Here is a 14,861-nt window from a genome sequence, read left to right as displayed (position 1 = left end):
CCCCAGCTGAGGGGGAGATACTGGAACTAGGAGATCCTACAATGGGAGCGGCTGTCTGGGGGTAGTTGGCGCCAAAAGTCACAGACCCCGCAGCAGCAGGGACTTGGTCCCTTCCCTCACTCTGTTTTGGCGCCATTCAGAACGCTTGCAGCGGAGCTGAGCTGGCTTACAGATCCTGACAGAGTGATTGGATTTCCTGGGCATCGGTTTCCCCATTCTGAAGACTACAGAAAGCTAAGTGAACTGAGTATATTGGTTCTGTATATAATGTCTGTACATTTAATGCTGTGACTGTGTTAATTGAGAACATCATGTCTGAGCAACAGTCTGTGGTTTTGGGGGAGGGAGCCTTTAATGCATTGAGCGCTTACAGTGGTTGTACACTGAAATTTGTCCCTGAGCAGATAAAGGGGGCTTATGTATTTATTGCGCTGCTGTGAAACCCATGGGGAGTGAACCCCAGAGGGTAGTGCTATCGGAGCTTGCGTGGGCTAAGTCCCTGGGCAGGTCTGAAAATGCTTTGGTGCATTGCTGGACAGGCAGAGTGATGGCTGGTAACTTCCCTAGACCATTGCAATTCTCTCAGCAGTCCTCTAGCTCTTTGCCTCGGACCCAGACAGATCCTGTCTTATTACAGGTCATGCAGGATACTGCTATGGGAATCAGCAGGTTTAAATTACTTGTTGGACAAGTTTTATGGTTATTCTGTGGGGACCCATAAAAGGTCTTATTCAGTGCCATTATTAGCTGCTGATGAGGAAGGAGAGTACACAGACCTCAGCCTCAGGGGGTGGAGGATTTAATTATGCTGTTAAACAGGCATTGAATTTGTCTGTGAAGTAAAATACTCCTGCAAAGGTTGTTTTTAAGAGACAGCGTGAGGAAAATGATATCTCCCTGCAGACGAGGGTTTACAAGATTTATTGGAAAACCCCTGATAAAAGGCTTTAGATGCCTAAAAGATGTTTAAGCCTGTATCCCATGCCTGAGGATCATGCAGACCTCTGGGAGAAAGTTCCAGTGGTAGATGCTTCTGTGGCATGCTTGTCAAAAGCCACTGCGCTACCAGTGCAGGGGGGAACAGCCTTCAAGCAAGGCAATGGTTAAAAGGGTGGACTACACTCCGCCCTCTGATTGCTTCAGTCTGGGTCTCTAAGGCCAGGAATGGTGGGTCAGTGACCTGTGCTCTAGTTGACATACTGTTCCTTGTGTGTTGTTACTTGTGGAGAAGCCTAAAGCTGCTGCAGAGTATGTGTTGAGGCTGAGCAGGAAGCTCTCAAAATGGCTGCCAGAGTTTCCTCAGTGTCTGTCAATGCCAGGAGAGTGCTCTGGCTTATAGCTTGGAAGGCAGATAACGAGTCTAAGAATAGAGGCATTAGCTTTTAAAGGAAAGCTGTTTTTTGGTTCAGAACTGGAAGAGATTATTAAGCAGTCATTATTCAGTGTAAAAATAAAGCAGTCAGTATTTTCCCTGCACAGAAACAAAATAACTCACCCAAATCTAATTCTCTCTGCACATTTTACATCTGCTCCCCTGCGGTGCACATGGTTTTGTCCATCTAAGAAGGATTTTGTCAGAAAGAGTGAACTAGAATAAGGCCCTTAGTGTGTCTAATACCCCACTTTCCCTTTCCCACATACCAATGTATTTTTGATTGTGTTGTTGTATCGGTGCAGGCACGGGTCCCGCTAACATACGGAGACCATGAATGTAGATCGTGGTGCCTGAACCACGCACAAGCTGCCTCTGTTCACCCATGTGAATTGTGCATACCGGCACATCTGTTCAAGGTGACACAGCGCACAGCACTTACCAGCGGTTGCTGTGGAAAGAGGGAGCGCTGAAGTGGAATCGATCCTCCACTCGGTGCAGTTCACCCGCTTGAACCAGAACTGTGCACACCAGCACATCTGTGTTCAGGGTGACGCATTGCGCACGGCACTTACTAGCCGTCCCTGTAGAAACAGGGAGCGCTGAAGTGGAACCGATCCTCCACTCGGCGCAACTCTAATCTGACAGCTTCAATATACTGACTGCAGATCTCTTTGATTTGAATTGTGGTTCATAAGACATTACCGTGTATATTTGCAATCTAAGCTATTAATTCTGCTTATACAGTGTGACATACAACCAAGGGTATTATCCCGTAATTATAAGATTGCCTGTCACCCAGACCTGTTACACATTTCAGCAGCACCGCTAAGCCCCTGATAAGTTTAAAAGGGATCAATAGAAAGTGGGGTCCACTAAGGGCCTTATTCTGGTTGGTGCGGTCAGATCCGAATATGCGGACAGGATAATAGTCCGGTGCCAGGTACATATAAGGAACATATAAGGAACATGAGAGCACTTACCCCCTCTTGTACGCATATGAGCTGCGCATCACCGATGAGTTCCCCTCACCTCACCCGCACACATCACACATAGCCGCCTACTTCGGCACCACGACTGTACACGCAGAGACAGCCATATCACAGCATTAGGAAGCGAACAGGGTACCCCCGGCTGCAGTGATTGGCTGTTCAGCTAGGGAATCCCGATGACGCTTCTTCAGAGCCGCGCCCCCTATCTCCCGCTGTCACTCACTGTAGCTGACTTCACGGCAACGTCAGTGGAGGTCTGGCTGGCCTCTCTTTCATGGCACAATTACAATGTATTTAATCTGCTCTGACCTGTAATGCTTCACCTCTGATGAAAACTGCTTCCATGCAGTTGAAACGGCTGTCAGGTGAACAGCTGTCTTTTGTGCAATATTGCTTGTACAATAAACCACGTTTTCTTTCACTACACATCCGTGTGCTGGTTCCTATCCTTTCCTGCAAGAGGGGGTAAGTGCTCATATATATATATATATATATATATATATATATATATATATATATATATATATATATATATATATAAGAAGGAGCTGGAGACCGGCACACTCACTTGCACAAACGCTGTATTCTGCTTGGCTGGGTGCCCCCACTGTAGTATTCAAATAGACAGTTGTTTGGAGGTGCGGCACTCCCCGCAAATTAACAGGACATGAAGCTGTTTTGAAAGGCAACGTTTCAATGTCTTTATTACGACATTTTCATTAGGCTAACTTGACAAATGACTGTAACATACCTTTATTCACCTCCGTGCGCTCAGGACAGCGTGACTCCCCGCCTCCCACTCAGTGGGCGCTTAGGAATGACGCCATCCCGCAAATGTAACGTGCAACCATCACCATGGGAACACTGAACAACAAGACAGATACAGACAATACATTACGATCATATGCAGGCTAGTGCAGGAATACTTGCTATAATTGCTGAACTGTCAGCAGGAGCCGTGTCAATTATGCACAGTTCATTAATGCGTATATTAGGACTACAGATGCCACTGAGAGTCATAATTACATAAACAGGGAAAAGAGCAAAGGTATAAACATCAACAGAGGAATAGCAATATATGAAAAAATATATATAAAAAGCATACATATAAATCAAAACAAATGTAAACATGAGGACATGCTCAGTTAATGCTTTCTGGAAAGGCAGCTAATGCCCAAGTGCTCGTTTAAGCCCTTAGGTGCCAAGGTGTCTAGGCGGTGAATCCACCTAGTTTCACACTTAAGTAATAGTAACCCCCGGTTACCACCCCTGAGATTAAAGGGCACATGGTCAATCATTCGATACCTGAGTGAAGGTAGCGAATGTTTGTATGCGACGAAGTGCTTTGGAACGGGTAAATCACATTTGCCTCCTGCGAGAGCTTGTCTAATGGTCGACCTATGTGTGGTAATGCGCTCCTTAAAGGTTCTTTCTGTCTTGCCTATGTATGATAGGCCACAGGGGCAAATTAATTGATAAACCACGTATTTTGATTCGCAGCTTAAGGTATGATGAATCAAGAATTTGGTACCCTGCTGGGGATGATAAAAAACGTTACCAGGGATCATACACGTACAAACCGTGCATGTGCAACGGATGCACCCCCTGGGTGCTGCTTTAATGGGCTGATTAAACTTAGTTATGTCAGTTTTCACCAACAGGTCGCGTAGGTTAGGGGCACGCTAGTAACATGCTAGTAACCTTGTGTTGGGAATGTTAATTTCCTTATCGCTCTGAACGATAGGCCAAAGTTTTTTGGAAGTTTTGTTGACTATGGGGCTGGCTGAAGAGTATGTGGTCACCCATGGGATAATCTGAGATGGTTCTTTGGTGACTTTAGGGGCCAATAACTGCTCTCTAGTAATATTAGATGCCCTTTTACGGGCTGCTAACAGGTCTTTCCATTTGTAACCCCGCACCAAAAATCTTTGGAGTAATGCATCAATTTGTGATTCTGTCTCAACCGGATCAGACACTATCCGTTTAATGCGGATTATCTGTGAATATGGCAGGCCCCGAATGAGGCTGGTAGGATGTGCACTATTGCCATGTAAAAGGTTGTTTCTGTCTGTCTCTTTTTGAAAGAGACTGGTCTCAATGTGGCCATTATTTAATTTTAAAGATACGTCAAGAAAATTGATGTTGAATTGATCACATGTAACGGTCAATTTGACAGGACTTTCACTCAAATTATGCAAATCGATATGTTGTTTAAAATCGATGATAGGACCAGACCACACAATCAGTAAGTCATCGATAAAGCGACGATATAGCAAAATTCTGGCATTCAAATGTGGAACGTCAAAAAACAATTCCTGCTCGACGGCGAACATATAAATGTTGGCATACGCCGGAGCTGCGTTTGAGCCCATCGAACAGCCGTTCGTTTGAAGCCAGAATTTGCCATTGTGCACAAAATAATTTTTAGTAAGTACAAACTGTAACAAAGCAACTAAGAAATCAATGGGAGGACCAATATAATCATTTTGTGCCGCCAAAAACAATTCAACAGCCTTAATGCCTGCCTGGTGGGGAATGATAGTATACAGGCTTTTTACATCAAGAGTTATTAGCCATATTTCACCCTCAAGGACAGGTAAGTCACGTAAGATTTGTAATAATGTGGAAGTGTCCAGAAGGTAACGGGGATGTTGAATAATGTATGGTTGCAAGATTGCATCGATAAATACAGATGCGAGTTGTGACAATGAGTGGCGGGCTGCGATAATTGGCCGGCCAGGGGGGTTAACCAGGGATTTGTGAATTTTGGGAATACTGTAAATTACAGGGACCATGGAACTCGATGCGCCCTTTCTACTGCGAATTGGCCCGAGAAAGAGGAGGGACTATAGTTATCCTTTAGTAGCTGTTCTACAAATTTCGTCGTCTCCTTCCCTTCTTCTCTCTCGGGCAGTCCCACCAATCTTATATTATTACGGCGCAGCCTTCCTTCCACATCTGACAATTTGATATTAATGTCCCGGATCTGCCCAGCCATTGTTTCCACAGATTTTAGCAACTTGTTATTAGAGTCTTCTAGGTTGGAGACCCTATTTTCAGCCTCTTTCATTCTCTCTTTCACAGTTTTAACGTCTTGTTTAATTTGTGCTATATCTACCTGCACATCATTGATTTTATCCAGCAGTCGATTCTCGCTGCTGCTGATGGCATCGAGTATCTGCTGTAGAGTTATGTCTGGGGTAGCAACGGGGGTGGCGACAGGGTTTGACCCTTTGGCTGGGGTGGTTTGTGGGGTAGTAATAGACGTCTGTGATGAGTTACCTGTCTGGGATCTCGCGTATTTTTCCAGACGTGCTGCCGCAGCAGTATTACCTGTTTTGCCCATGCTGGACAGAGCACAGTACAGGATCTCACAACGGCACTTTGCCCTCTGCCTGATAATACAGGACTTTCACCTTATCTACCCTTGTGCCGGAACAATATGAAACAATACAGAGTCAAAATGCTACTGGCAGTCCTATTGGCTCCTGCCCTATGTTCAGGATAAACAGTCAAGCATATACTGCCTCTATTAAGGGAGCCACCCGCTCCTTTCCAGGCTCTATGCCACTGGTTTCAATTTTCTTATGCCCCAGCCAACCACAGGCAGGAAAAAAAAAAACAATTCAGTATTTGCTGTGTCCTTAGCTACACCGCTTTCCTCTTTTTTCTCTTTATTTGGCCAAAAAGAGAGAGAGGAAGAGTAAAAAAAAGGCAAAAAGTACACTTTTCCCCCGTTGCACCCAACCAGAGCACCTTACTTGTTGTAGCCTGTTTTACCAGGTATGTCGGCTTGACCTCCAATGCTGGGTGCTGCAGTTTTTGTAGATAGTCTGGGAAGTTTGGTGTGGACACTGCTCTCACGCAGCTCCCTTTTCACAAAGGCCTGCGCTCCGACTGACCCCTCTGTATATCGCCCGCCACTGGACTCCTTGCCGCCAGGAGCTCCACCTCGTACCCTTATTTTTAAAATGCTCAACTATCAAGATCGCGACACAATTCTACGCCTTTCACGATTGAAGGGTCCATTGGACTTTAATGGTACAAAACTGGCAGTGTTTCCAGATTTCTCAATGGAGGTGCAGAAGAGTAGATCGAAATTTGCAGAAATTAAAAAACGATTGAGGTCCTTGGACTTAAAATACTCTATGCAGTTTCCTGCAAAATTAAGGGTTATATCTGAGGATGTAACAAAATTCTTCCACACACCAAATGAGGCTGGAGAATGGCTGGACAGTAAATTCCCAGCAAGACGCCAATTAGTAACCTGAGTTAGCAAAAACAAAAGCGTGTGCTATACTGCTGGTTGTATGGGAATGTATATTTGTTATGATAAGTTTTTCTGCATCCCATAAAGGGGGAAGGGGGGGGGGGAGGGGAGAAAGGAAATGGATATGTAGATGGTCTATGTACAGGCAGTTGGTGAAATAAGGTGTAAGAACACTGTAATAACATTGTAGAGATGTAGCTTCCTTGGGGTTATAAAAGGTAAAATAAGAAATAAGCCGGGGGGGGGGGGGGGACTATTACTGCCTTAAAGGTATAAGTGGTTACAGGGGAGTTTGCCTAAAAAAAAAGAGTGGGGATAGAATAGGCTAATTTAGCTTGTAAAGGGTACGGGGGGGTGGAGAAATAAAATATGCCTAGGGGGGGGGGGGGGGGCAGGTATACAGGGTGGGAGGAGGGGGGTTATGTGAAGGGTTGTGTAATTGTGTAATTTTGTTGGACAAGGACACCGAGGCACCAGAAGTGTACACGTATACTGTCGGCCGTGGAGGGGGCATAGGAAGTATGGATCTGCCTAAAAAATGAATAGATGGTTCGGTTGTTAACCTGGAATACAAGGGGACTGAATGATAAGATAAAACGGTCATTAGCTCTGCGATATGTTAGGAAAAATGACCCGGATATCGTGTGCCTAACGGAAACGCATCTGATAGGGGGTAGACTTTTGGCCCTTAAAAAGGCCTGGGTGGGCCAGGCTTTCCATGCTCCCTTTACATCATCAGCACGTGGCATTTCAATACTTATCAAAAAATCATTAGCATTTATGTACACCAGATTTAAATATGATCCCGGAGGTAGATTTATTTGTTTAGACTGTGTTGTTAATAATTTGCATATACTTTTGCTTGCGGTGTATATCCCACCCCCGTTTTCTTTTGATGTACTAGTAAAGATAGCAGATTTTGTGGCACAAACCCCAGACACCCCAGTGGTGTGTCTGGGTGATTTTAACAATGTATTAGACCCAAAATTGGACAGATGGAATAAAAGCACATTAGGGACCAGTAGGGACAGTAGTTCTAGGAATTTTGGTAATTTCGTGGAGGATATGGGTTGGGTTGACCCATGGAGGGAAAGAAATCCAAACGTAATACAATATTCTTGTTTCTCCGCATCACATATAGCCTTCTCAAGAATTGATCTGGTATTGACTTCCAGGGCTATATTACCAATTGTTTTGGATGTTGGGTACCAGACCAGGGGAATCTCTGACCACTCTCCCCTGATGATTGAGCTAAAAGAAACCACCGATAGAGGTTGTCAGTTTTGGAAGTGTGATGCCACCTGGCTAAATAACCCCGAAGTAACAACGGGGCTTATAGATCAATGGGATGAATACTGGGCAAATAATAGGGGGACAGCATCGGAGAATATAACCTGGGATGCGTTTAAAGCATATTTGAGAGGTACGTTTAAAAAGAAAATAGGTGCAGTTAAAAGATTGAGCCGTCAAAAAATAATGGAATTAGAGAGGAGTTGTAGTGAAATGGAGGGTAAATTTCTGGCAGATGGCACTATAGAGTCAAGGGAAAACTGGGAAACAGCCAGGGAACGGTGGTTGGATTACTTAAGTACATCTAATATAAAAAGCATGAAGTATAACACACAAAAATTATATAACAATTCAGATAGGTCTGGGAAATATCTGGCCTTTTTGGCTAATGTGGATAAACCCTTAAATATAATACATAAAATAAAAGATGCAACTGGGTTAATACAGTATAAAACACCAGAAATAGGAGGGGCATTTAGGGATTACTTTTGTAAGCTATATGAGGCCAGATCACCATATCTACAACTGCAAATTCGGGAATATGTTGAGAAAATTGGGTTACCCTCCCTAGAGGAGGTAGACAGTCAGACTATGGAAGGCCCGCTAGAACTTGACGAGATAATCAGTGCCATTAGAGAACTACCAAATGGAAAAGCACCGGGATTGGATGGCATCCCGATGGACGTATATAAAAAGTATGTTGAATTCTTTGCCCCATTGTTGCTTGAACTCTTTACGTCCTGTTTTGAGACCGGGGTATGTCCTCAGACAATGATGGAGGCAAGAATCATTCTGCTTCCTAAACAAGGGAAGGACCAGGAGGATATGGAAGCATATAGACCAATATCCTTGTTGCCCTCAGAGGCCAAGATTTTGGCGAAACTGTTGGCAAAAAGGCTGAGTGGAAATATTGACAGGATTATCCACTCGGATCAAACCGGCTTCATGCCAGGGAAATCTACTTCTACAAATATAAGAAAAGTATTTAGACACCTACAAGTTGCCAATAACAACACGGATGATGCAGCTATAATGTCATTAGACGCGATAAAGGCATTCGACGCAGTCGAATGGTCATATTTGTGGGAGGTGTTGAGGGCCTTCGGTTTCGGGCCAAATTTTGTGAGATGGGTCCGGCTTTTGTATTCTAGTCCAAAGGCTAGAGTGTCGGTGAATGGGTGGACGTCCTCTGCCTTCTCCCTCTCAAGGGGGACAAGGCAGGGATGTCCACTGTCACCAAGCCTGTTCGCATTGGCAGTGGAGCCGTTGGCATGTGCCATGAGGAGGCATCCAGGTATAGTGGGCTTTGGAGCAGGGCCAGTAAATGACACAGTGGCTCTATACGCCGATGATCTACTGATATTTCTGCAGAATTATAGCCGCTCTGCCTCCAGGGTCCTACAGATGATCACAACTCATGGCGGATACTCGGGGTTTGAAATAAATATTCAGAAGTCTTGTATATTGGCAACAAAAAAGCAGCTTAACAATAGAACTCAGGAAACACTGTCAATTAAATGGACAGAGGCATTTAAATATCTCGGAATATGGATTACCAGAGACCCCTTTGAATTTTCCAATTTAAATATACAACCATTGATGGACTTTGTTGTTAGTAAGTTTAAAACATGGAGTAAACTCCCACTTTCAATGTCTGGTCGAGTAAACCTAATCAAAATGATCGTCCTACCAAAGTTTCTGTACGTCATGCAGCAATTTCCAGTGTATCTGCCATTGGCCATCTTCAATAAATTAAACAGCCTAATAACATCCTTTTTATGGAATAATAAGAGGGCAAAAATTAAGCTCGAAACACTGATGAGAAAGAAGGGGGAAGGTGGCTTATCCCTCCCCAATTTTAGATTATATTATTTGGCTGGTCAACTGGCACATATACGGGAGTGGGTGGTAGAGGACACAGGGAGTAACCTGGTCAGGACATTGATGGCACAAGGAAGTGAAAACAGCAGTCCAATACAATATTTGTTAAAGGGGACAGCCTCTAAACAAGATGCACCGCTGGTGGTTCAGGCGGTCAAAGTCTGGCGAGAGGTCGGTAAAATTGTTAAATATAATGATATAGATATAGAACATCCCCTAGCGGATTATAAAAGGTTTAGAGAACTTAGTAAACTACAACCTGATGTAATTTGGGGAACATATGGGATTAGTACTATGAGTTAACTATTCAATGCAGAGGGGCTGAAATCATATGCACAGTTGGTAGATGAATTCTCACTCTCCCGCTCCTTTTTTAGATACTTACAAATTAGAAATGCTCTGGAGACCCAATTTAAAAACGAAAAGCCAATATTCTCAACTTCCCCGATTAAAAAAGCCTTAAGGGAAGGAGGTAAAAATAAACAGGTGTCGAGGCTATACAATCAGATGGTAGAAGCTACCTATGAGGATAGGCTGCAGGAACTGAGCGTTAAATGGGCAGATGATGTAGGTATAATAACAGAAACAGAATGGAAGATGGCTTTAAAGATGGTATCAATAGCAACAAGCTCAATAAAGGTGCAGCAAGTACAACTATTTATTCTCCACAGGAGCTATATGTCCACGCTAAGATTGGCGAAAATAAAGGGTAACACCTCATTATTATGTCCAAAATGCCAGAGTGAAATTGGAACGCTATGGCACTTAATGTGGGACTGTATAGTCATTAAAGCTTTCTGGAATAGAGTGATTCAAATAATGAGGAATACAGGGATACCAGAGACGGCATTAGGTCCAAAAAGCTGTATACTTGGAATATGTACGGATGCTAACTTAAATAGATATGATAAACTATACGTAATAAATTTATGTGCTTTGGCAAAATTACTCATAGCAAGGAGGTGGATGGCAAAAGAAGGACCAGACTACGCAGCCTGGATAAATTTGGTTAATTTCACGGTGGGTCAAGAAAAATATTTGTATTTATGTAGAAATAATATAGGAACACATATAAAGATATGGCACAGATGGTACACATCCGGTCATATGCCCATAACGGTGGCCATAGATTAATAAGAGATCACTAGGCACAGAACATGTAATAAAACCACTCGTAAAATTCAGAAGACATAGTAAGAATATAGCAAGAATTCTATTGAACACCATAATAATGTATTTTATAAAATTAACTTATGTAGACACTAACGGTTATATGTTTATAATTCTGGTCACAGACTAATAAGTATGTATTTAGCACAAAACACTAAATAAAACTACACGAAAACAATTGTAGATAAAGAAATAGAATATTAAGAACTTCATTAAACACTATAATTAGCACTGTATAAAAATATAAAGTCATAATAAATAATATTAAAAAAAAAAAAAAAAAAATATTGGGGGGGCTGCACATAACAAAGAAAGGTAATTTGGTCGGTTGTTGGTAGCCGTGAGTGCCGAAAATAAATTAAAAGCTGCGTGGAAATATACGTACATATTCTGGAATGTATAAACATGCCAGGTCATCTCTAAGGGGGTAGTGACTTAACAGACAAATTTTAGACTATAGTAAGGAACTCAGGGGGAGTAAAATGCTATACAACGAAAAAGTTAAGATATAGGAGTAGAAATGTATGGGCAGAAGGATATAGAAGGTATAAATAGATACCTTCCCAATGCTTAAAGTCCATGGCTAGTATAAAACAACTGTTGTTGATGGTGCCTCGATGTCCAAAAGAGCAAAATGTCCAAATTAATGTATTGTTTGTAATGTTTGTATTGTAATGTATAGGAGTGTCACATGTAAAGAATTGTCTGTAAAGTACCATATGTAATGTGGAACGCAAATATACTCTGATAGCGCAAACAAATACAGAATACAGTAAGAGGTTTGCGGAACAGCTATAATAAGAGCAGATAAACAATGCAATGAGACGTTATGTGTAAGTAATGTATATGTGTAATTTTTCAAATAAAATAAATTCAAATTTAAAAAAAAAAAATTACAGGGACCATGGGGAACTTGGGGACAAGAGCATCGCAGAGAGGTTGATCAATTTGTTTAGACGATACCGCTGTTTGTAGCAGGCTTTGTAATTGCTTCTGATACACTGGAGTAGGATCTCTAGGCAGTAATTGGTACGTGAGCTGGTCTGATAGTTGTGAGTCCAGTTCGGCCTTATATTTCACAAAGTCCATCACAACAAGGGCTCCCCCTTTATCTGCTGGACGGAAGATTAAATCATGGTTATCAGCCAACTTTTTCAGTGTCAGACGTTCGGCTGCTGTGAGGTTAGAATGTTGAATGGGCTTTGCTGAGAGTTCTGTATCAACCTGTGAGCCCAATAGACGCATATAGGTTTTAATAGATGGGTTCGTTGATTGAGGGTCAAAGTTTGAGGGAGGTAACAACTGGCGAAGCTGGGGAGGAATCATATCGACCGTCGTGTCGGCACTTTTGGGATTTTTAGTGAAGTACTCTTTTAATTTGAGTTGACGGTACAAGACATGTTGTTCAGACTGCCAGGTAAGCAGGTCCATTCTAACAGAAGGTACGAAAGATAAGCCTTTTGTAAGGATTTGGTGTTCATCATTAGTTAGCGTATAAGATGAGAGATTCACCACTAGGCTCTTGTCGGTATCGGAGGTTTCTTTCCGACAGCCCTGCCTCTGCCACTGCCGCCCTCGTCGGGTGTACCGGCGCCGCCTTCGGTATTCCTCATGCGGGTGGTAACCCCTAAAGGGCCCGTGGGTTGTCTTCTGCCTCTGCCGCGTCCACGGCGTTGCTCAGGTTCTGCATCGCTGTTAGAGGAGAAGTTATCAGAGGATTTATCTGTGGTAACATACCCTCTATATTTATTTTGTCGAAAGAATGGCGTAACTCCATATTAATATAATTGGCTGTGAGATTTTCATAGGATACAGATGAGGCTGTGGACAAACACAGTCCACAACTCCATGGAGCTCTGAATCAGGCCTATCATTGTTTTACTGTAGTGTGATTGATTTATTTTATTCATTTTTACAATGTTACTTGATTTGAAAAGTCAATAAATAGAAGTTTTAAAATCTAAAATTCTGATGGCTTGCATATGGTGTAATTTTATTTATTTTTTGTTTACAGGTTTGCTCTGGAATTTATCCTCTACAGACCAGCTTAAGGAGGAACTTGTTAAGGAAGCTCTTCCTGTCTTGAACGAATGTGTAGTGATTCCATTTTCTGGTTGGACAGATAATTCGATATCTGGTCAGAAGAGTGCATTAGATCCTGAAATCTTCTTCAATGCAACTGGATGTTTAAGGTGACATATGTTTGTTTTATTTCAAATGGTTATTCATTTATTACTAACTAGCTGGAGTACCCAGCATTGCCTGAGAGTTTATGAATGTTTGTTTACAATAATCAATTTAAATATTAAATTAAATGTTATATAAATAACATTAGTTGTTCCTTAATTTACATGGAAGAGCAGCACATTATGCATCTCCTGATATACTCTGTGCTGCTGGGAGACCCTGCTACTGCCACTTTATAATTCTCAGTGTGTGGGTTTGTGCTATCTCCATTCCATCCTCACATCATGTCACTGTCCCTGTTACATGCAGCCCTGTCACCACTGACATATGCTGTCTGCTGAAATACTCTGTGCTGCTGCCTCGTCCCTAGGGACATGTTTCCCCCACAATGTTTGTTCACAGATTGTATGTTATATGGGTACCAAGTTTGGTGTAAATTACTGCAGTCATTCCGGAATTATGCTTGAACATACATACAGTATGAGTGTACAGCAAAAAATGTGGTTTTTAATTAATAAAAAATTAACCGTTATAAATTTTGATTTGTAATTTTTTTTTCGTTGCCTCGGCCGTGTTTTAATATGCTAGTATTTAACATTTAACAATCTTTCCTTGTAAACTGTGGATATGTTTAGAAAGACAGAAGGACAGACACATTTTCGCTTTTATATATTAGATAGATAGATAGATAGATAGATAGATAGATAGATAGATAGATAGATAGATAGATAGATAGATGCAACCCTGCAATTTGCTCATTCCAGAGATTATTATTTTAGATGCTTCGGCTGTGTTTTAATACTCTTGTATGTAAAAATGTCACAATCTTGGCTTGGAAACTGGATTTATATAGAAAGACAGAAGGACAAATTTTCACTTATATATAGTAGATATACAGTGAATAATAGATTAAAAATAAATATTTAGTGAAATTATTTGCAACCAAATTCTCCTTTTCTATGAAATGTGATCATGACTATTGTCACTTAACCTTTTCAGGAACCTTAGCTCTGCAGATGTTGGACGCCAGGCCATGCGCAACTCCCCAGGGCTAGTGGACTCTCTTATGCATTATATCCAGCAATGTGTTGCCAATAATTGTCCTGATGACAAGGTAATGTTAGAATATGGTTTTGCTGGTTGAAGTAGGAAATATATGCTTATTCTTTGGTGTTATAGATTTTGTTTTTGCCATAAACTGTTCTTTCTTAACCCCTTACCGACGCAGCATGTTTTTGCCTTCCTGACAGAGCCCTTTTTTTCAAATCTGACATGTATCACTTAAGTGGGGATAACTTTTTTTTGCTTTTACTTATCCCAGTGATTTTGAGATTGTTTTCTCGTGACACATTGTACTTTAAATTAGTGGTAAATTTTGGTCGATACAGTTTTTTTTTTTTTGGTGAAAAATACCAAAATGTCGTAAAAAAATTGAACATTTTGCTATTTGCAAAATGTAAAATTTTCTGCTTGTGAGACAAATAATCATACCACTCAAAATAGTTAATAACTAACATAGACCATATCTAAACTTTATTATTACATCATTATTTCAACTTTCTTTTATTTTTTTTGGACACTAGGGGGCAGCAGAGTCTAAATTTTACACATCACACAGTAAACGCTGCTTTTGGCTGTTCACGTTTGAACAGCCAATCGCAGCGATCGCCCATGGCGGGGGGCATCGCTGCCCCCCCTG

General features: G+C 41.8%; 1 protein-coding gene across 2 annotated transcripts in view; it reads left to right on the top strand.

Annotated features, from left to right (window-relative positions):
• PKP1 (plakophilin 1) overlaps positions 1-14,861 on the top strand; it is a 168,622-nt gene that overhangs the window by 129,335 nt on the left and 24,426 nt on the right. For both annotated transcript variants that reach the window (XM_083173187.1, XM_083173188.1), the window contains 2 exons: positions 12,990-13,167; positions 14,162-14,276. In XM_083173187.1, coding sequence (XP_083029313.1) covers positions 12,990-13,167; positions 14,162-14,276 — 293 coding nt within the window. The remainder of the gene's footprint in view (positions 1-12,989; positions 13,168-14,161; positions 14,277-14,861) is intronic.

This window comes from Crinia signifera, chromosome 2 (genome assembly GCF_055691185.1).
Source record: "Crinia signifera chromosome 2, ASM5569118v1, whole genome shotgun sequence".
In the NCBI taxonomy this organism is placed as follows: domain Eukaryota; kingdom Metazoa; phylum Chordata; class Amphibia; order Anura; family Myobatrachidae; genus Crinia; species Crinia signifera.
Note: the sequence above shows the minus strand (reverse complement) of the source record. Positions and strands in the feature narration are given on the sequence as shown.